The sequence below is a fragment of the Salvelinus namaycush genome, chromosome 23 (assembly GCF_016432855.1).
Source record: "Salvelinus namaycush isolate Seneca chromosome 23, SaNama_1.0, whole genome shotgun sequence".
NCBI lineage: Eukaryota > Metazoa > Chordata > Actinopteri > Salmoniformes > Salmonidae > Salvelinus > Salvelinus namaycush.
In genome coordinates this window covers 4005761-4029307 of record NC_052329.1, presented here as the reverse complement: position 1 = coordinate 4029307, position 23547 = coordinate 4005761, and the positions used below count along the sequence as shown (strand labels likewise).

The 23547-nt window shown below is 45.8% G+C and overlaps 1 protein-coding gene and 1 pseudogene across 1 annotated transcript; one reads left to right on the top strand and one right to left on the bottom strand.

The window, feature by feature from the left end:
- The window catches only part of LOC120018920, a 44791-nt pseudogene that overhangs the window by 149 nt on the left and 21095 nt on the right, over positions 1-23547 (top strand).
- Positions 3508-8078, bottom strand: LOC120018721 (extracellular calcium-sensing receptor-like). Its single transcript, XM_038961923.1, has 9 exons — positions 7867-8078; positions 7131-7425; positions 6864-6950; positions 6356-6622; positions 5712-5918; positions 5286-5564; positions 4882-5109; positions 4514-4637; positions 3508-4421 (listed from the first exon to the last, which is right to left on the bottom strand). Exons 1-9 carry the CDS (start codon positions 8076-8078, stop codon positions 3508-3510), a joined length of 2613 nt encoding a protein of 870 aa, XP_038817851.1.

The window sequence follows — 23547 nt, the reverse complement described above, 5'->3', positions numbered from 1 at the left end:
GTGTGTGTGTGTGTGTGTGTGTGTGTGTGTGTGTGTGTGTGTGTGTGTGTGTGTGTGTGTGTGTGTGTGTTTGTGTGTGAGTTCAGAAAATCACAGAAATCACATAGAGCTCCAAAACCCGCCTTAACGGATTCGTCTGAACATGCTGGAGCTTGATCTATAACTTTGTTGAAACACCATCGGCGTTCCTTATGTAGGAAATGTAGGAGTCTGCTGTTTACGATAATGCAGAGGATTTTCCCAAGGTTGCTGTTGCATATCCCACGGTAGTTATTGGGGTCAAATTTGTATTCACTTTTGTGGATTGGAGTGATCATTCCTTGGTTCCAAATATTGGGAAATTTTCCAGAACAGTGGATGATGTTAGAGTGTATAGCCAATTGGAATTTGTGGTTTGTATATTTTATCATTTCATTTAGGATACAGTCAACCCCACAGGCCTTTTTGGGTTGTTAGGGATTGTATTTTGTCTTGTAGTTCATTCAGTGTAATCGGAGAATCCAGTGGGTTTTGGTAGTCTTTAAAAGCTGAATGTAAGATTTGTATTTGAGTCAAAAGTTTGGACACACCTACTCATTCAAAGGTTTTTGTTTATTTTTTCTATTTTTCTACATTGTAGAATAATAGTGAAGACATCAAAATTATGAATAAACACTTGAATCATGTAGTAACCAAAAAATTGTTAAACAAATCAAAATATATTTTATTTTTGAGATTCTTCAAAGTAGCCACTCTTTCCAATGATGACAGCTTAAATATTTTTTAAGCCTTGAGAAAATTGAGACATGGATTGTATATATTGGCCATTCAGAGGGTGAATGTGCAAGACAAAAGATTGTGAACGTGGTATGGTAGTAGGTGCCAGGCACACCCGTTTGTGTCAAGAACTGCATTGCTGCTGGGTTTTTCACGCTCAATAGTTACCCGTGTGTATCAAGACTGATCCACCACCCAAAGGACATCCAGCCAACTTGACACAACTGTGGGAGGCATTGGAGTCAAAATGGACCAGCATCCCTGTGGAATGCTTTAGACACCTTGTAGAGTCCATGCCCCCAACAAATTGAGGCTGTTTTGAGGGCGAATGCAGTGCTTTTAATGCTTTTGTGTGTGGGGTGCTGTCCTCAGATAATCGCTTTTGCCGTAAAGAATTTCGCGCTCTGCAATTTCACCGGAAGTTGTCGAGATCCTCAAAAAGTTTAAAGACTTATTAGACTGAATAATGAATGATACTTTTCAGTCATTATAGTAATTAGTTCAATCTCCCAGGCTCTATGCAATGTGACCGCTGTCCTCTGGAGTTCTGGTCCAACAGCCATCAGACCGCCTGCGTCCCTCGTCACCTCAAGTTCCTCTCTTTCAACGACGTCATGGGCGTCACCCTGACCACTGTTGCCGTGTGCGGCACTGTGTCAACAGTGGCTGTGTTTATGTTCTTTGTGAACCACCGCCACACCCCTCTGGTAAGAGCTTTAATAAAGTGTTGAATGGGATCAAATTGAGAATTCTTCTATGGTACCATGTGTGTGTAACCCTTCCAGGTGCGGGCCAACAACTCGGAGCTGAGCTTCCTGCTTCTCCTGTCACTCAAGTTCTGCTTCCTGTGTTTCTTGGTGTTCATTGGCCGTCCCTCTGTGTGGGCGTGTCGGATCCGCCAGGCAGCATTTGTGGTCATCTTCGTGCTCTGCCTCTCCTGCCTACTGGTCAAGACCATTGTGGTTCCGCTCAGCCAGGCCCGGTGCTGGGCAGCTGATGAGGTGTTTTGGACCCGGTCAGCAGAGAGGGAGTGTCTTCCTCTTTACCAGTGTCACCTAACTGAATTAATCAATAATTTATAAGATAAGTAAATTGTGTTTGTAAACGCAGGTGATCATCAGCCGCGTGGCTGTCCGTGAGCTCTCCTCTGCCTTACCGTGACCTAGGCCTCAAGGGGTCAAAGGTCGTCCTGGAGTGTGAGGTTGGCCCTGTGGTCGGTTTCTCTCTGGTGCTGGCTACATCGGCCTGCTGGCCTCCCTCTTTCTCCTTTTAGCCTTCCTGGCCAGGAAACTCCCAGATAACTTCAACGAGGCCAAGCTCATCCCCTTCAGCATGCTGATCTTCTGTGCTGTGTGGATTTCATTCACCCCTGCCTACATCAGCTCTCCTGGAAAGTACGCAGACGCTGTGGAGATATTCGCCGTCTTAGCTTCCAGCTTTGGGTTACTGCTCTGCATCTTCGCAAGAAACACATGATGTCCAAATATAGTCTTCATTGTGTTTAGTTAATCACACCATCTCACTATTGTTTTGTATGTTAAATACTTAACAAAGAATGACATGATACATTGTTTAATATTTACAAGCAAGTTATTTATTTAACAGACAATACCTAATGAACAGGACATTCCTACCCTGCTGGAATTGTATGTTTCTAATGATTCAATAGTGAGTCTACATTGAATCAACAGTGAGTCACCACTTAGTAAATCTTCCTCTGAATAACAACATGACTCTTCTTTACCATCATCAATAGACTTTAATGACATCCATTTCTCCCCTGAAATTCAGTTCTGAAAACCAATCAGTTGAATTAGATATGGTTAATTCAAAATGTTGTTCATTCCTTTCACATTTTATGAGGTGTGTAATTCTCTTTTCCCATATGACACAGTTTCCTGATATTTTGATAAAATATAGTTGTAAATTTCAACGGTTCAATAAAAACACATTCAAGCAACTCCTTTCAAGTCAGAATGTTTTATTAAATTAAAATGTGCATTAATGAATAATTAATTCATTGGTGAATGAGTGTGACAGCAGAATTCTTTAGAAGGAACAGGGAACTTATGATGTTCCACACCATGTGAGGATTCAATCGAAAGCTTTTCGATGCAGAAACCCACTCATTGGGGATAACCTATCCCTTAGAAGATTAAAGCCACGCACACAGACACATGAAATCAATCAAAAGCCTACTGAACAGCCAAAGGAAAGAAATCATTTATTATGTGATTAATATTTAGTCACAGAACATCATAATTATAATCAATTACACATCACCAGGGTACTAACAGAACGATAAAATCTCTTTGATTTGATTTGATTTAATGCCATCAAACTCCAAACAGAAGTGGAAACTAAAAGGAGCTACTTCAAACTATTTGAGACCATCATACTCTGTTACTATACATGTCTCCTTTCCTTTCTTTGCATGAAAGAGTGTGAAGCAAATCCCTAGCAGGCATTGTACCTCCACCTAGTGTTCACATATCAGATCAGCACAGAGTACGTGAAGAAGACAAGGAGAGGAATCCAATGTAAACTGTTGTTACGGTATTGAGCCTATGGGAGAATCTCAATTTCATTTCCGTGATTCCTCGTGTCCTCTTTCCTCGGTCTCCTTTTCAAAACCCAATGAATGAGAAGGTTAGATATCTCGCCCCTCCTGACCTTCTAATCTAATGGGTTTTGAGAAGAAAGCGAGGAGAGAGGACGTGATGAATCAATGAAATTGAATGAAGATTCTCCCTATGTCTTGGTTGTGGCCCGGCCCATCAGAGCCTTCTTGGTGTTCCTCTCTGGCCTCAGCAGGATGATGTAACACTTTGGGCCGAACAGCGCCACCAGGAGGCCAAAGCTGGAAGCTAAGATGGCGAATATCTCCACAGCGTCTGCATACATCCCAGGAGAGCTGACGTAGGCAGGGACAAAGGAGATCCACACAGCACAGAAGATCAGCATGCTGAAGGTGATGAACTTGGCCTCGTTGAAGTTGTCTGGAAGATTCCTAGCCAGGAAAGCCAAGAGGAAGCTAAGGAACGCCAGGAGGCCGATGTAGCCTAACAACGCTCCGAACCCTGCTACCGACCCCACCACACACTCATATACAATCTTATCATTATGGTAGCGCGTGTTTTTGTGTGGAGTTGGAGAGGCTGAAACCAGCCAGGCTGTGCAGATAGCAGCCTGGAATGAGGTGAGAATCAGGACTGTTCCTCTCTGCTGCCCAGCACCAAACCACTTCAGGCTGGCATTGCCCCCGGGCTTAGAGGTCCTAAACACAGCCAGCACCACCATTGTCTTCACCAGTATACAGGAGACACAGAGAACAAAGCTGATACCAAATGCTGCATGCCTCAGCTGACAGGTCCACAGCCGGGGCCGGCCAATGAACAGCAGCGAGCACAGGAAGCAGAGTTTGAGTGACAGCAGAAGCAGGAAGCTCAGCTCAGAGTTGTTGGCCTTGACAACAGGCGTGTTCCGGTAGCGGGTGAAGATTCCGAGGACCACTGCACAGATGAGGGCTCCTAGCAACGAGGCGGTCATCAAGGAGATGCCCAGTGATTCCTGGTAGGAGAGGAACTCAACCCCCTTAGGGACGCAGAGATCACGCTCCGGGCTGGACCAGAAGTCCTCTGGACATCTCGAGCACTCGGCCGAGTCTGACAGGAAGACAGACAAAGCAAATGTGGAAAACCGTTTCATCATCCCCAAACCACCCTCAAATTCTTTAAATGATATTCAGTTCACTGACCTGTTGTGTTGCTGATCTCTCCCTCAGCACAGGAGATGCAGTCGAAGCAGCAGACAGGCTCTCCCTTCTTCCTGGCTACACGGGTGCCTGGGGGACAGCTCTCACTGCACACTGATCGTGGGGGCTATAAGGGCAAAGGTGAGGGGGAATTTTACTTTTATTTAAATAGGCAAGCCAGTTAAAGAACACATTCTAATTTACAATGACTTCCTAGGAGGGAGAATATCAGACTTTTATACTCCCATATTTATACTCCCATATTTACGAACCCATATTTACTGCTTCTTTGCCCTCCACTGATATAAGTTTACACTGTTTCTGTTGCAGTAGTGAAATTTGCTATATAAATGTATAACTTTACAAATAACCTTTCTTGACTCAAAGTTCCAGAAAATTCTGTCCTCGTCCAGTGTGAGCTCTTGTCCTGCGGGGGCTGATTCGTCGATCACACCCACATTCTCCACCTGAACGCTCCCGTCCTGGAGCCACGCCCAGTTCATGATGTCATAGATGGCCAGGGCGTCCCCGTTGTCATCGAAAGAAACGCGATCGCCAAACCCTGTGGTGAAGTTAACCCTCTCCAGGTAACGGACCAGCTGGTCAGAGGAGGGGGATGGAGGGATGGAGGGAACAGAGGAAGAGAGGAAAGAGGTGGAGATTATGTAGACAAAAGACAGTATGTAGTCAGGGGACCTTGACTAAGAAAACAGGAAACAGAAGTAAACAGTTGGCAAAGTGTACGTCTGCATCTGTTTGTGTGTGTTTGTCCCACCTGCCAGGGCTCAAATCTCTGTAGGCTGGCACAGCGGTGCCCACTGAAAGGTCCTCTCCCTGGCACACACTGCAGTAGGTCATGCAGGGCATGGGCCAGGGCGTACACTGCCTTATACACGTTATACTCCGGCCTGAGCTCAGACACGTCCCCATAGTTAGTCTCCACATCCCTCAGGTCTTCCTGACCTGTACATACATCACCCCCAGCCTCCACCCAACCTGCTGGTGGCTCCAACCTGCACCCAAACACAGCCTCCCAGAACTGTCTCACCTTACCAGAGCAGAGAAGGAAATGTTATAGAGGAAACTCGTTTTTTTCTTCAGTATTGTAGTATTTATAGGCAAAGTAGCCTTTTTAAATGTTTTAAACATAATGTATAAAGTAATTATAAGGTTGGAGTTAAAAGACAACAAACTACTTCACCATATTGTTTCCGGGGTTATTGGCAGGTTGGTCGTCGGGGCGGATGTTAAGCAGGTAGTCCCTGAGTCCGGGTATCTCTCCACGACGGATGGCGATACCCAGGGTACCCCCCAGGTAGGGCATGAGACGGGGGGTGTGAAACACAGAGGAGGTGGTCCAGGCTTCACTGGCGATCCACTGGAGACCCTTCACATTCTGCACCACCACCTTGTAAAACGGGTTTTATATTTTATAATCTTAGTATCAAGAACACCACAATGGTAATATGCTGTAATACTTTTATACACTGCTGTTGGTGTTTGAGGGGTAACATCCTACAGCTATTTTGGCTGTATTTAGGGCTGTAGAATGTATTTGCTGATACTTTATTCAGGATAAAATGTACTTACTATGACTGTGATATGTGGTTCCCCCCTAGATAACTTAGGATGGATGCACTAACTGTCCAGGGCCACCCATACGTAAAATATATGCACACATCACTGACTGTAAGTGGCTTTGGATAAAAGCATCTGCTAAATGGTATTACTAATATTTTTATTATTAAGTGTAAATCTCTCTGGATTAAAGCCTCTGATACTAAAATGTGAATGTATTGTAAGTGTTATTTTAGATCAACTGGGAATTTTAATGCATCTCTGAACCTCGTCCACCAGAGGGAGCAGGTAGGCCTCATTGGAGAACACCACCACCACACGAGCAGAGGAGCTCTTGATCTCTCCCACGATCCTCTGCAGCTCTATGGGGCGGTTGTCTTTGGGCAGGACCTGGGAATAGGCCACACAGCCCCCTGACTCGGCCAGGCTTGACTGGAAGGACCTGGCAGCTTGAACTCCGTAGTCATCATCACTGAACACCAGGCCCACCCAGGTCCAACCCAACCGACGTAGGATCTGGATCATGGCTCGCACCTGAGATCACATCAACAGAGATTAGACATTACTGATGTTATGGAGAGTATAAAGAGATGAACATAAATTACATACATTATTTTTGTCACCTTTTATTTAACCTTATCTAAGCTTTTTTTAAATTATTTAACCTTTTACTTAACTGTTATGCCGTTACACAGTATAAAGTGTATAGTGAGTATACATGGGAGCTGACAGTTCACTGTGTAATCATGTCATTGTAGCCTTCTTAGAGACAGACCTGGAAGGAATCACTGGGGATGGTTCTGAAGAAGGATGGGTACTTGCTCCGGTCGCTCAGACAGGAACACGTGGCGTAGTGACTCACCTGAGGGAGTGAAATATACAATGATACATTTTTATTCTTCAATGAATTAATGAAATAGAAAGGTTTCATGCCTGGACACATTAAGACCTAAACATGCTGTTTCTCACTCAAAGTGGGGATTTGGAATACAAGAAGGACATTTCCAATAGTGTTGTCATCTTTCTATTCTTTCTGATTTACCATGGGAACCCGGAACAGCCCTAGGACACTGGAGATGGCGATGGAGTTTGTGGACGCTGGGTCTCCCACAATCCCTAGCACCGGGGGTGACCCAGAACAAGTCTCATCCAATAAGAACTCTTTCTCTGTCCCACTGGCCAATGACATGGCAGCACGGAGCGATACTCCCAGCTTCTGGCAGTCGTCATAAAGCTGGTATCCGAGCGTGATGTTTGGCAGAAGGTCAGGGTCTCTGTTGATCTCATCTACAGCAAACGCCATAGTCTGGGCCTGCTGGAAACCAGAACTGGTAAAACTGAAAAGGAACATTCAATCAATTTGTAAATGTTTTAAATCGCTCTAGAGGTGTTGAACCCTGTGCACCTCTTAAGGGGTGTGTGTGAGAGAGTGTTGTCTTAAGGGGTTGAGAGGAGAAAACAAATTACTTTTGTCAAGGATATATAATAAAATAGCTAAATCTTAAAGGTAAATTTGCTTAGAAAACAGGAATAATGATTGAAAACAATGGAATACACACAATTAATTCACAGATATTTTGAGATCGCAATGTACTATTCACCAATGTACTATTCAACAATGTACTATTCACCAATGTAACAAGAACCCAGTAGGTCTCTGGGACCAGGGTTGGTTAACACTGATCATAATGAGGCATCTTATAGTAGGGATGTCTATCTGTCCTGTTTAGGAGAGGTGCAGACACACATCCAGTCCAGTCCAGTAGATGAATACTCACCCCTCACAGTAGAGCTGCTGGGGTTCTGATGTGAAAGATAGCTCAGGGAACACAGTGAAGTAGTGGACCTCAAACAGACCTCCCAGAATCACATCACCCTTCTGGTACATCCCATTCAGACTGAACTGCTCCCGCAGACGACAGGACGAGGAGGAGGATGAGACAGAGGAGTAGTTCAATAGAAGGCTCAGAGATGAGGACTTCAGTATCATGATTATAGATAGGTAAAGGTTCATATATTTCCTGACCCTCATAGCTGTACTCTGTCTCTCCCCTCTCTCTCTTGCTTACTCTCTATCCCTCTCTTTTATAGTGTCAGTGGAGGTTGACACTATAAGGCGGGGAGAGGGGTGGCAGGGGGAGGGAGTTGGGGGGGAGGAGGCGGGGGTCTGCAGGGGGGAGGGATTGCAGGGGGAGGAGTGGCAGGGGGAGGCGTGTTAGGGGGAGGGGGCGGGGGGTTCAGAGTTGCAGGTAGGAGATGAGACATGGGAGTGTCAGAGAAAGACGATATGTGAACTGTTGCCACACGAAAAGGGAAACTAGTGAAGAACAAATACCATTCTAAATAAATATTCATGTTTATTTATTTTCCCTTTTGTACTTTAACTATTAGCACATCGTTACAACACCGTATATAGACATAATATGACATTTGAAATGTCTCTGTTCCTTTGAAACTTTTGTGAGTTTGTCAGATTTTTTATTTCACTTTTGTTTATTTCACTTGCTTTGGGAATGTGATCATATGATTCCCATGCCAATAAAACACTTTGAATTTAATTGAAAGAACTATTACACACCTCCAAGTTATTCCACCATGTGTCCTGTAGGTGAGCTGTCCTTCTCCCTCTCCCTCTCCCTCTCCCTCTCCCTCTCCCTCTCCCTCTCCCTCTCCCTCCCTCCCTCTCTCTCCCTCTCTCTCTCTCTCTCTCTCTCTCTCTCTCTCTCTCTCTCTCTCTCTCTCTCTCTCTCTCTCTCTCTCTCTCTCTCACTTCCTCTCTCCCCCTCTCCCCCCTCTCTCCGTCCTTCACAGATGTACCAGTTTATTGCTTGGTGTCTGTTAAGGGTTCTCTAGCTGCAGGCTAATAATGAGGCTGTGATGAATTGAGAGACACACAAATACATAAAAACATCTAATTTGAATGGTTGCGTACACATATTTTGCTAAATGTTATTGTGGGTGTAATGAAATGCTTATGTTGCAACCATGCAGTAATAGATAACAATACACTCAACAACAAGGAATTAAGAAATATACACATTTTAGAACAAGCAATGTCAAAAATAGTGTACATGAAATGTGTGTTTGGATGAAATGTACAATATATTAATAAAAAAGGTGTGTACAGGCCTCCTGAGTGGTGTAGTGGTCTAACGCACCGGATTGTAGTGCTTGTGGCGTCACTACAGACCCGGGTTCGATCCCAGGCTGTGTCTCGAATGGCCGTGACTGGGAGTCCCATAGGACAGGGCACAATTGGCCCTGCGTCATCCGTGTTAGGGAACTGTTAGGCCCGGGGGGGTCTTTACTTGGCTCATCGTGCTGTAGCAACTCCTTGTGGTAGGCTGGGTGACTGCAGGCTGACCAGGATATCAGGTGAATGGTGTTTCTTGCTGTACATTGGTGCAGCTGGCTACCGGCTTAAGCAGGCGAGAGAATATGCATATCAAGAATATGCATATCCTTGCTTCAGGTCCTGAGCTACAGGCAGTTAGATTTGGGTATGTCATTTTAGGCGAAAATTGAAAAAATGGGTACGATCCTTAAGAGGTTTAAAATATGCATATTCATATTCTTGTTACCATTTGAAAGGAAACACTTTGAAGTTTGTGGAAATATGAAATTAATTTAGGAGATCTGGTAAAAGAGATTACAAAGAAAAACATGCATCTTTGAAATGCAAGAGAAAGGCCATACTTTCAAATAGGATTCTAGGTGTCATTTAGATTTTTGCCACCAGATGGCACCAGTGTGTGTACAAAGTTTCAGACTAATCCAGTGAAGAATTTCATTACTGCACAATATGTTGTATCAAGGCTGCCAGGTGTTTGCCAAAATCTGCCGAATTGGTCATTTGATACTTGTTCAAGTACCTAACTATAGAGAACATATAAAAATGCTATGGTAATATATATCTTTTAGTTTACACACTCCCAGAAATGTCATACATGATGGATCATTAGCTTATACATTAACTTTCACACATCTAGATGGCCGGGCGGGATGGGTGTGGAGCCAGAGACAGCAGTGGAGTCAAACTGTAGAACCCAGTTCCTACATTTGAACATAAAAATTGATTTTATCAAACAAAACTATGCGACATTGTATCTCTGGGACCCTCAGGATGACAAATCAGAGCAAGGTTACTGAATGTAAGTACATTATTTACCTTCAGAGGTGAATGTATCAAACCAGTTGCTATGATTAAAGTTGTTGTTGTTGTACACTCTCCTCAAACAATAGCATGGTATTTTCTCACTGTAATAGCTACTGTAAATTGGACACTACATTTAGATTAAGAATAATTTAAGCTTTCTGCCCATATCAGATATGTCTATGTCCCGGAAAGTTGGCTGTTGTTTACAACGTCATACTAGTTACATTAGCACACATTAGCAACAACAGTCTAGGTTTAAGGACACTCATCCTGTAGAGGTTTAAGAAGAGTGGTTTGGCGGGTCATTTTGTGGAGGTGTGTGCGTGTGTGTTGTGTGTGTCTGTGTGTGTGTTATGGCCTGCCTCCATAACCCTTTAGTGTGTCAGTGAAAGCTGTTTGATTTGGTTTGTATTGTATTATGTGATGTTCTTCCGTGTGGGGTGTAAACTGTGATGTTCTTCCCTGTGGGTGTAAACTGTGATGACCTTCCCTGTGGGTTTTAAACTGTGATGCTGTGGGATGTAAATTGCGATGCTGTGGGATTTAAACTGTAATACTGTGGGGTGTAAACTGTGATGATTTTCCTATTGTGGGGTGTAAACTGTGATGCTGTGGGGTGTAAGCTGTGATGCTGTGGGGTGTAAACTGTGATGCTGTGGGGTGTAAGCTGTGATGCTGTGGGGTGTAAACTGTGATGCTGTGGGTTGTAAACTGTGATATATGGGGTGTAATATTGTGTTGCTGTGGGGTGTAAATAATGCCACTGTGGGGTGTAAACTGTGATTGTGTGGGGTGTAAACGGTGACACTGTGGGGTGTAAACTGTCACTTTGATGGACACCCACATTTACTTCCCATGCTGTTGTCACTGTGCGTTTTTTTTCTGTGCATGTGTTTCTGTCCTCTTCCCCATTTAACTCTATGTCTCTTTCCCCATTCTACTCTATGCCTCTTTCCCCATTCTTCCCTACGCCTCTTTCCCCATTCTACTCTATGCCTATTTCCCCATTCTATGCTATGCCTCTTTCCCCATTCTTCCCTACGCCTCTTTCCCCATTCTACTCTATGCCTATTTCCCCATTCTACTCTATGCCTCTTTCCCCATTCTTCCCTATGCCTCTTTCCCCATTCAACGCTATGCCTCTTTCCCCATTCTACGCTATGCCTCTTTCCCCATTCTACGCTATGCTTCTTTCCCCATTCTTCCCTATGCCTCTTTCCCCATTCTACGCTATGCCTCTTTCCCCATTCTACTCTATGCCTCTTTCCCCATTCTACTCTGCCTCTTTCCCCATTCTACTCTGCCTGTTTCCCCATTCTACTCTATGCCTCTTTCCCCATTCTACTCTATGCCTCTTTCCCCATTCTACTCTATGCCTCTTTCCCCATTCTACTCTATGCATCTTTCCCCATTCTTCCCTTTGCCTCTTTCCCCATTCTTCCCTTTGCCTCTTTCCCCATTCTTCCCTTTGCCTCTTTCCCCATTCTTCCCTTTGCCTCTTTCCCCATTCTACTCTATGCCTTTTTCCCCATTCTTCCCTATGCCTCTTTCCCCATTCTTCCCTGCCTCTTTCCCCATTCTACTCTGCCTCTGTTGTCACTGTGCATTTTTTTTCTGTGCATGTGTTTCCGTCCTCTTCCCCATTTAACTCTATGTCTCTTTCCCCATTCTACTCTATGCCTCTTTCCCCATTCTTCCCTATGCCTCTTTCCCCATTCTACTCTATGCCTATTTCCCCATTCTATGCTATGCCTCTTTCCCCATTCTACGCTATACCTCTTTCCCCATTCTACTCTATGCCTCTTTCCCCATTCTTCCCTATGCCTCTTTCCCCATTCAACGCTATGCCTCTTTCCCCATTCTACCCTATACCTCTTTCCCCATTCTACCCTATGCCTCTTCCTCCACTCTACCCTAAGCCTCTTTCCCCAATCTACTCTAAGCCTCTTTCCCCATTCCACCCTATGCCTCTTCTCCATTCTACTCTTTGCCTCTTTCCCCATTCTACCCTATGCCTCTTCCCCATTCTACTCTTTGCCTCTTTCCCCATTCTACCCTATGCCTCTTTCCCCATTCTACCCTATGCCTCTTTCCCCATTCTACCCTATACCTCTTTCCCCATTCTACCCCATGCCTCTTCCCCATTCTACTCTATGCCTCTTTCCCCATTCTACCCTATGACTCTTTCCCCATTCTACCATTTGCCTCTTCCTCCATTCTACCCTAAGCCTCTTTCCCCATTCTACTCTATGCCTCTTCCCCATTCTACTCTTTGCCTCTTTCCCCATTCTACTCTTTGCCTCTTTCCCCATTCTACTCTATGCCTCTTTCCCCATTCTACTCTATGCCTCTTTCCCCATTCTACTCTCTGCCTCTTTCTCCATTCTACTCTGCCTCTTCCTCCATTCTACTCTGCCTCTTCCTCCATTCTACTTCTCCTCCTTCATACTCTTTCTGTCTTTTCTTCTTGCTGTAGGGGAGGGAGGAAGAGGAAGATGATGAAGCTGAGTAGAGATCTGTCAGACCTGGTTGTTTTCACTAACTCTGTGGCCTCTCAGCAGGGACTGGATGACAGTTAGAAAACACACACTCTTAAAGATGTCTTACAATGGGCATTTACCATCACGAGTTTGACATGCTCTAATATACTGCAGAAATGCCCAATTGACTTGCCCGTTGAACTCCGGATGGCCTCGCAGTGATAGTGGTTCCTCTCCATCGCTCGTTGGTGCAATGTGAGAGAAGTGAGACTGTCATTTTTTAAAGATTTTGTGAAAAACGTCCAAAATGACCAGGTGTGCCCCCTATTGGATGGGCACGGGTGGGGGGTGCTCCCTACCCAGCCATGGACCTTTCACCCCTCTAAAGGCATTAAAAAACATTTTTAAAATGTGCTCCTTGTAACCCGTTCACATTACCAGGTGCACAGCTGTCCATTTGCAATGTCTTACAATGGGCATTTACCATCACGAATTTGACATGCTCTAATATACTGCAGAAATGCCCAATTGACTGGCCCGTTGAACTCGGGATGTCCAGGCAGTGATAGTGGTTCCTCTCCATCGCTCGTTGGTGTTGATTTCAACATGCCAATTTGGTGATGGTAAATCCCTGAATAAAAAAATTGGAAATGTACTGTCCATTTGTAATGTCTTACAATTGGCAATTACCATCATGAATTTGACATGCTCTAATATACTGCAGAAATGCCCAATTGACTAGCCCGTTGAACTCGGGATGGCTGGGCAGTGATAGCGGTGCCTCTCCATCGATTGTTGATGTTGATTTCAACCTGTCAATTTGGTGATGGTTCATCACTGTTTAAACTTATTGCAAACGGACAAAAGTCAGCCATCAAGTCAACGTCCATCAGTCAATAAGATATCATTCTGACACCAAACTGACACAGACTGACACCAAACCCACTTTGTCAAACTTGTTTAGAAGCCAACTATCTCATGTTTCAGAACCAGCCAAAATTCACAGCGCCTTCTGTTGAAACCATAATAAAAACTTAAAACACGTTCTAGCTGCAGGTCCAGTACTGACATTATGTGTAGGCCTAGCTGAGGCGACCCTGAGTTTTGTCTCGATAGGTCATTTGGAGCCCGAGCAGCGACCTTAATTAGTGCTGAAAGTTCACTTTTTCCCGGCGTTGCTACGGGGTCCCTGAATGAGCTATCAGACAGAAACTTTAGGCGCCGTCTCTATGGGCCGAGGCAGTTTCAATGCACCTATTCTTGTGATTCTGGGACATTTCTAAATGTCATCATTTTCGCATTGATCAAAATGAATTGAAGTCATTGCAAATGGACAAGGCTTTTTCTCGGCCTGAGAACCTTCTAGAGCCACATAACTCACCGTGCACTATCGACTTAAGCTCTAGAACATGTACAGTGGGGAGAAGAAGTATTTGATACACTGCCGATTTTGCAGGTTTTCCTACTTACAAAGCATGTAGAGGTCTGTAATTTTTATCAAAATCCAGAAAATCACATTGTATGATTTTTAAGTAATTAATTTGCATTTTATTGCATGACATAAGTATTTGATACATCAGAATAGCATAACTTAATATTTGGTACAGAAACCTTTGTTTGCAATTACAGAGATCATACGTTTCCTGTAGTTCTTGACCAGGTTTGCACACACTGCAGCAGGGATTTTGGTCCCCTCCTCCATACAGACCTTCTCCAGATCCTCCAGGTTTCGGGGCTGTCGCTGGGCAATACGGACTTTCAGCTCCCTCCAAAGATTTTCTATTGGGTTCAGGTCTGGAGACTGGCTAGGCCACTCCAGGACCTTGAGATGCTTCTTACGGAGCCACTCGTTAGTTGCCCTGGCTGTGTGTTTCGGGTCGTTGTCATGCTGGAAGACCCAGCCACGACCCATCTTCAATGCTCTTACTGAGGGAAGGAGGTTTTTGGCCAAGATCTCGCGATACATGGCCCCATCCATCCTCCCCTCAATACGGTGCAGTCGTCCTGTCCCCTTTGCAGAAAAGCATCCCCAAAGAATGATGTTTCCACCTCCATGCTTCACGGTTGGGATGGTGTTCTTGGGGTTGTACTCATCCTTCTTCTTCCTCCAAACACGGCGAGTGGAGTTTAGACCAAAAAGCTCTATTTTTGTCTCATCAGACCACATGACCTTCTCCCATTCCTCCTCTGGATCATCCAGATGGTCATTGGCAAACTTCAGACGGGCCTGGACATGCGCTGGCTTGAGCAGGGGGACCTTGCGTGCGCTGCAGAATTTTAATCCATGACGGCGTAGTGTGTTACTAATGGTTTTCTTTGAGACTGTGGTCCCAGCTCTCTTCAGGTCATTGACCAGGTCCTGCCGTGTAGTTCTGGGCTGATCCCTCACCTTCCTCATGATCATTGCCCCACGAGGTGAGATCTTGCATGGAGCCCCAGACCGAGGGTGATTGACCGTCATCTTGAACTTCTTCCATTTTCTAATAATTGCGCCAACAGTTGTTGCCTTCTCACCAAGCTGCTTGCCTATTGTCCTGTAGCCCATCCCAGCCTTGTGCAGGTCTACAATTGTATCCCTGATGTCCTTACACAGCTCTCTGGTCTTGGCCATTGTGGAGAGGTTGGAGTCTGTTTGATTGAGTGTGTGGACAGGTGTCTTTTATACAGGTAACGAGTTCAAACAGGTCCAGTTAACCTCTTGACGCTAGGGGGGCGCCATTTCGACTTTATATAAATTCGTTCCCAAATTAAACTGCCTCGTACTCAAGTCTTGCTCGTACAATATGCATATTATTATTACTATTGGATAGAAAACACTCTCTAGTTTCTAAAACCGTTTGAATTATTTCTCTGAATGAAACAGAACTCATTCTGCAGCACTTTTCCTGTCAGGGAGTGAGATTTCAGAAATCGAGGTCCCTGTTCTGAGGTCAGTTTATAAGTCCCCATGTAAGCCATCGGGCTACATGCACTGCATACGTCTTCCTCTAGATGTCAGTAAGCGGGGAGAATTTGAATGGAGTGGATTGCGCAATCTGGGGCCCTATATAAGACCGTGGAACGGAAGTACCGTTCTTTTCAACTGGGCGCCTGGCGCAAGAGGGACATCACAATGGCGTCCTGCAAAGCTTTCGTTTTAGCAGTTCTATATCTCCGGTCATGTTTTATTCGTTATAGTTGTTAAAGACATCATAAGGTAGTTAATTTAAACCGACTTATAGCAGTTTAGATCAGTTTATTGCGATTTTCTGGGATTTCTTTGTCATGCGCTTTCACGAGTTGGACACCTCTCCAGTGGGTGGCTAACGTTAGCGGCTATTTCGACAGGACAAGAGGACATCTTTCAACCAAAAGACGATTGTTCTGGAGAAAGGACACCTTGCCCAAGATTCTGATGGAAGCTCAGCTAATAGTAAGCAGTCTTTATGCTGTTAATTCGTACTTATGTTGACAAATGTCAAATAATAATTCCGCCATGAATTATGGTGCGGTCTTGCTTTAGCGCACGCTGTATTGCGCAGTAACGTTAATTTTAAAAATCTAACACAGCGATTGCATTAAGAACTAATTTATCTTTCATTTGCTGTCCAATCTGTATTTTTTAGTCAAGTTTATGAATAGTTTTCGATTAGATTAGGTGCCTCTCCAAGATGACGCCGGACAGATTGCTTGAAGTTTTGGCCACTAATCACATTGTATAACCACGATTTGTGCCGCTAAATATGCACATTTTCGAACAAACTCTATATGCATTGTGTAATATGATGTTATAGGACTGTCATCTGAAGAATTCTGAGAAGGTTAGTGAAAAAATTTATATATTTTGGTGGTTTATACATTATCGCTATGTTTGGCTTGAATCAATGCTGGTGTGATGTTTGCTATTGTGGTAAGCTAATATAACGCTATATTGTGTTTTCGCTGTAAAACACTTAGAAAATCTGAAATATTGTCTGGATTCACAAGATCTGTGTCTTTCATTTGCTGTACGCTGTGTATTTTTAAGAAATGTTTTATGATGAGTAATTAGGTAATACACGTTGCTCTCTGTAGTTATTCTAGTCGCTTTGGTGCGAGTTGTGATGGTGGCTGCAATGGTAAACTATGATTTATACCTGAAATATGCACATTTTTCTAACAAAACATATGCTATACAATAAATATGTTATCAGACTGTCATCTGATGAAGTTTTTTCTTGGTTAGTGGCTATTTATATCTTTATTTGGTCGAATTTGTGATAGCTACTGATGGAGTAAAAAACTGGTGGAGTAAAAAAAGTGGTGTCTTTTGCTAACGTGGTTAGCTAATAGATTTACATATTGTGTCTTCCCTGTAAAACATTTTAAAAATCAGAAATGATGGCTGGATTCACAAGATGTGTATCTTTCATCTGGTGTCTTGGACTTGTGATTTAATGATATTTAGATGCTAGTATTTACTTGTGACGCTATGCTAGGCTATGCTAGTCAGCTTTTTTACTGATGGGGGTGCTCCCGGATCCGGGTTTGGGAGGAATTAGAGGTTAATACAGGTAATGAGTGGAGAACAGGATATCTTCTTAAAGAAAACTAACAGGTCTGTAAGAGCCGGATTTCTTACTGGTTGGTAGGTGATCAAATACTTATGTCATGCAATAAAATGCAAATGAATTACTTAAAAATCATACAATGTGATTTTCTGGATTTTTGTTTTAGATTCTGTCTCTCAAGTGTACCTATGATAAAAATTACAGACCTCTACATGCTTTGTAAGTAGGAAAACCTGCAAAATCGGTAGTGTTTCAAATACTTGTTCTCCCCACTGTATATACAGTTTCAGAGCTCTAGGTCTGACGGTTCTTTGATAGTTCGAACGCAGGTAACTTTTGCAATCTAAGGAAGTCTCTAGATTTTGCTCGCCTAAAGTACAGTATATTGTGATAAATTGCAGGCTACACTACTTGCTTAGAGAGTTTTCAGCTATACTTTTCTGTTTATTTACCACCACAGACAGATGCCGGCACTAATTCCACACTCAGTCAGCTGTATAAGGAAATAAGCAAACAGGAAACAACTCACCCAGAGGCGGCGCTCCTAGTGGCCGGAGACATTAATGCAGGGAAACATAAATCATTTCTACCAAATTTCTATCAACATGTTAAATGTGCAACCAGAGGGAAACATTTTTTTTCAGCATGTCCCCGATTGAGTCTGTAATACCAACATGTTTCAAGCAGACCACCATAGTCCCTGTGCCCAAGAACACAAAGGCCACCTGCCTAAATGACTACAGACCCATAGCACTCACGTCTGTAGCCATGAAGTGCTTTGAAAGGCTGGTAATGGCTCACATCAACACCATTATCCCAGAAACCCTAGACCCACTCCAATTTGCATACCGCCCAAACAGATCCACAGATGATGCAATCTCTATTGAACTCCACACCGCCCTTTCCCACCTGGACAAAAGGTACACTTATGTGAGAATGCTATTCATTGACTACAGCTCAGCGTTCAACACCATTGTACCCTCAAAGCTCATCACTAAGCTAAGGATCCTGGGACTGAACACCTCCCTCTGCAACTTGATCCTGGACTTCCTGACGGGCCGCCCCCAGGTGGTGAGGGTAGGTAGCAACACTTCTGCCATGCTGATCCTCAACACTGGAGTTCCCCAGAGGTGCGTACTCAGTCCCCTCCTGTACTCCCTGTTCACCCACGACTGCATGGCTAGGGACGACTCCAACACCATCATTAAGTTTGCAGATGACACAACAGTGGTAGGCCTGATCACCGACAACGACGAGACAGCCTATAGGGAGGTGGTCAGAGACCTGGCCGGGTGGTGCCATAATAACAACCTATCCCTCAACGTAACCAAGACCAAGGAGATGATTGTGGACTACAGGAAAAGGAGGACCGAGCATGCCCCCATTCTCATCGACAGGGCTGTAGTGGAGCAGGTTGAGAGCTTCAAGTTCCTTGATTTCCACATCAACAACAACCTAGAATGGTCCAAACACACCAAGACAGTCGTGAAGAGGGCACGACAAAGCCTATTCCCCCTCAGGAAACTAAAAAGATTTGGCATGGGTCCTGAGATCCTCAAAAGGTTCTACAGCTGCAACATCGAGAGCATCCTGACTGATTGCATCACTGACTGGTACAGCAATTGCTCGGCCTCCGACCGCAAGGCACTACAGAGGGTAGTGCGTACGGCTCAGAACATCACTGGGGCTAAGCTGCCTGCCATCCAGGACCTCTACACCAGGCGTTGTCAGAGGAAGCCCTAAAAATTGTCAAAGACCCCAACCACCACAGTCATTGACTGTTCTCTCTACTACCGCATGGCAAGCACTACCGGAGTGCCAAGTCTAGGACAAAAAGTCTTCTCAACAGTTTTTACCCCCAAGCCATAAGACTCCTGGAACAGGTAATCAAATGGCTTCCCTGACTATTTGCATTGTGTAACCCCCCCCCTCAACCCCTTTTTTACGCTGCTGCTACTCTCTGTTTATCATATATGCATAGTCACTTTAACTATACATTCATGTACATACTACCTCAATGGGCCCGACCAACCAGTGCTCCCGCACATTGGCTAACCGGGCTATCTGCATTGTGCCCCGCCACCTACCACCCGCCAACCCCTCTTTTACGCTACTGCTACTCTCTGTTCATCATATATGCATAGTCACTTTAACCATATCTATATGTACATACTACCTCAATCAGCCTGACTAACCGGTGTCTGTATGTAGCCTCGCTACTTTTATAGCCTCGCTACTGTTATTTTTCACTGTCTTTTTACTGTTGTTTTATTTCTTTACTTACCTATTGTTCACCTAATAACTTTTTTGCACTATTGGTTAGAGCCTGTAAGTAAGCATTTCACAGTAAGGTACCTGTTGTATTATAACCACAGTAATGGTTGGTTCTTTTTTTCCTTACACCATAGGTTCATGACCATTGTAACGTTCGTCTGGTGGTGTATGAATGGACCAAGGCGCAGCGGGTGATGAATACATAACTATTTATTACAAACAGACGAAACACTGACAAAACACTAGAACAAACTACAAAACAATAAACGAAGGCAACAGACCTGAAACAAACGAACTTACATATAGACGAAGGACGCAAGAACAGGAACAGACTACCTAAAACGAACGAACAAACGAAACAGTCCCATGTGGATTACACAGACACAGGAACAATCACCCACAAACAAACAGTGAGAACAACCTACCTTAATATGACTCTCAATCAGAGGAAACGTCAAACACCTGCCTCTAATTGAGAGCCATACCAGGCAACCCAAAACCAACATAGAAACAGAAAACATAGACTGCCCACCCAAAACTCACGCCCTGACCAATAAACACATACCAAACAACAGAAAACAGGTCAGGAACGTGACAGAACCCCCCCCTCAAGGTGCGAACTCCGGGCGCACCCCTACAACTCAAGGGGAGGGTCTGGGTGGGCATCTGTCCGCGGTGGCGGCTCCGGCGGTGGACGAGGACACCACTCCACCACTGTCTTTGTCCCCCTCCTTAGCGTCCTTTGAGTGGCGACCCTCGCCCCCGACCATGGTCCAGGAACCTTCACTAAGGCCCCTCCTACATAGAGGAGACAGCTCAGGACAGAGAGGTAGCTCAGGACAGAGAGGTAGCTCAGGACAGAGAGGTAGCTCAGGACAGAGAGGTAGCTCAGGACAGAGAGGTAGCTCCGGACAGAGAGGTAGCTCCGGACAGAGAGGTAGCTCCGGACAGAGAGGTAGCTTAGGACAGAGGGACAACTCTGTACTAATGGCAGCTCCGGACTGAGTGGCAGCTCCGGACTGGGTGGCAGCTCCGGACTGGGTGGCAGCTCCGGACTGGGTGGCAGCTCCGGACTGGGTGGCAGCTCCGGACTGAGTGGCAGCTCATGACTGGAGGGCAGCTCATGACTGGAGGGCAGCTCCTGACTGTAGGGCAGCTCCTGACTGTAGGGCAGCTCATGACTGTAGGGCAGCTCATGACTGTAGGGCAGCTCATGACTGGAGGGCAGCTCATGACTGGAGGGCAGCTCATGACTGGAGGGCAGCTCATGACTGGAGGGCAGCTCATGACTGAAGGGCAGCTCATGACTGTAGGGCAGCTCATGACTGTAGGGCAGCTCATGACTGTAGGGCAGCTCATGACTGTAGGGCAGCTCATGACTGTAGGGCAGCTCATGACTGTAGGGCAGCTCTGGCAGCTCCTGACTGGCTGGCGGTTCTGGCAGCTCCTGACTGGCTGGCGGTTCTGGCAGCTCCTGACTGGCTGGCGGCTCTGGCAACTCCTGACTGGCTGGCGGCTCTGGCAACTCCTGACTGGCTGGCGGCTCTGGCAGTTCTTGACTGGCTGGCGGCTCTGGCAGCTCCTGACTGACGGACGGCTCTAGCGGCTCCTGACTGACGGACGGCTCTAATGGCTCGGGACAGACGGGCGGCTCTAATGGCTCGTGGCAGACGGATGGCTCAGAAGGCGCTGGGCAGACGGATGGCTCAGAAGGCGCTGGGCAGACGGATGGCTCAGAAGGCGCTGGGCAGACGGATGGCTCAGACGGCGCTGGGCAGACGGATGGCTCAGACGGCGCTGGGCAGACAGATGGCTCAGACGGCGCTGGGCAGACAGATGGCTCAGACGGCGCTGGGCAGACAGATGGCTCAGACGGTGCTGGGCAGACAGCTGGCTCTGACCTGCTGAGGCGCACAGTAGGCCTGGTGTGTGGTGCCGGAACTGGTGGTACCGGACTGGAGACACGCACCTCAAGGCTAGTGCAGGGAGCAGGAACAGGGCACACTGGACTCTCGATGCGCACTATAGGACTGGTGCGTGGTACCAGAACTGGAGGTACCGGGCTGAGGGCACGCACCTCAGGGCGAGTGCGGGGAGAAGGAACAGTGCGTACAGGGCTCTGGAGACGCACAGGAGGCTTGATGCGTGGTGCCGAAACTGGAGGCACTGAGCTTGAGACACGCACCACAGGGAGAGTGCGTGGAGGAGGAACAGGGCTCTGGAGATGCACTGGAAGCCTGGTGCGTGGTGTAGGCACTGGTGGTACTGAGCTGGGGCGGGAAGGTGGCGCCGGATATACCGGACCGTGCAGGCGTACTGGCTCCTTTGAGCACTGAACCTGCCCAATCTTACCTGGTTGTATGCTCCCCGTCGCCTGACCAGTGCGGGGAGGTGGAATAACCCGCACCGGGCTATGTAGGCGAACCGGGGACACCATGCGTAAGGCTGGTGCCATGTAAGCCGGCCCAAGGAGACGTACTGGTGGCCAGATATGTAGAGCCGGCTTCATGGCACTTGGCTCAATGCTCACTCTAGCCCGGCTAGTGCGGGGAGGTGGAATAACCCGCACCGGGCTATGAACACGTACAGGAGACACCATGCGCTCTACTGCGTAACACGGTGTCTGCCCGTACTCTCGCTCTCCACGGTAAGCCCGGGAAGTTGGCGCAGGTCTCCTACCTGACTTCGCCACACTACCCTTTAGCTCCCCCCTAAGAAATTTTTGGGTTGTACTTGCGGGCTTCCAGCCTTGCTTCCGTGCTGCCTCCTCATATCGTCGCCTCTCCGCTTTAGATGCCTCCAGCTCCGCCTTGGGACGGCGACACTCCTCTGGCTCTGCCCAGGGTCCTTCTCCGTCCAGAATCTCTTCCCATGTCCAATCCTCCTTGACCCACTGCTGCTGTCGTTGCTGTCCGTTAACCCGCTGCTTGATCTGGGTTTGGTGGGTGATTCTGTAACGTTCGTCTGGTGGTGTATGAATGGACCAAGGCGCAGCGGGTGATGAATACATAACTATTTATTACAAACAGACGAAACACTGACAAAACACTAGAACAAACTACAAAACAATAAACGAAGGCAACAGACCTGAAACAAACGAACTTACATATAGACGAAGGACGCAAGAACAGGAACAGACTACCTAAAACGAACGAACAAACGAAACAGTCCCATGTGGATTACACAGACACAGGAACAATCACCCACAAACAAACAGTGAGAACAACCTACCTTAATATGACTCTCAATCAGAGGAAACGTCAAACACCTGCCTCTAATTGAGAGCCATACCAGGCAACCCAAAACCAACATAGAAACAGAAAACATAGACTGCCCACCCAAAACTCACGCTCTGACCAATAAACACATACCAAACAACAGAAAACAGGTCAGGAACGTGACAACCATTAACAGTAAAAACTGTTTTTTTTCATCTCACAGATTACAATGACATCTCTCCCCATAGGAATACATTGCCTGCTCCCCTAAATTCAACCTGAAGCCTATGTGGGTTATGAATTCCTTATGAACCTGTCTTTGATGACAATCCATCAGGCCACGATGAGGTCTACCTGTGTCAATTCTAAACTCCATGGAGCAACCGGAAGTGGTTAAAATCACCCTAAAAGTGTTTTGCCATACCAAACCTGCAGTTTGTGAGAAATAGTGCATTCAACCCTGTGTAAATCAGTCAGTTCTTTACGTAAAGACTTACAACTCAGGATTCTGTGAAAGCCTACCCCAATCAGGATATGTGTTTACTTATAGCTTCCTGTGTCAACCGGAAGTGCCATAATTGGGGTCAAAGGGGCTGTTTCGAAGGGTTAAAAAAGTCAGATCTTTCCAAAACTTCATATGTGTGATTAGGCAACCCTCATGAACTGTAAATCAGTCATTCATCCCATCAAATTTCCAAGAAAATCTCCCAGACTTACACAGCAAGGATGGAGTGACAGAGTGTGGGGCTAAGAGACACACAGAGCCTGCAATAGTTACCTTTGTTCGAACTATCAAAGAACC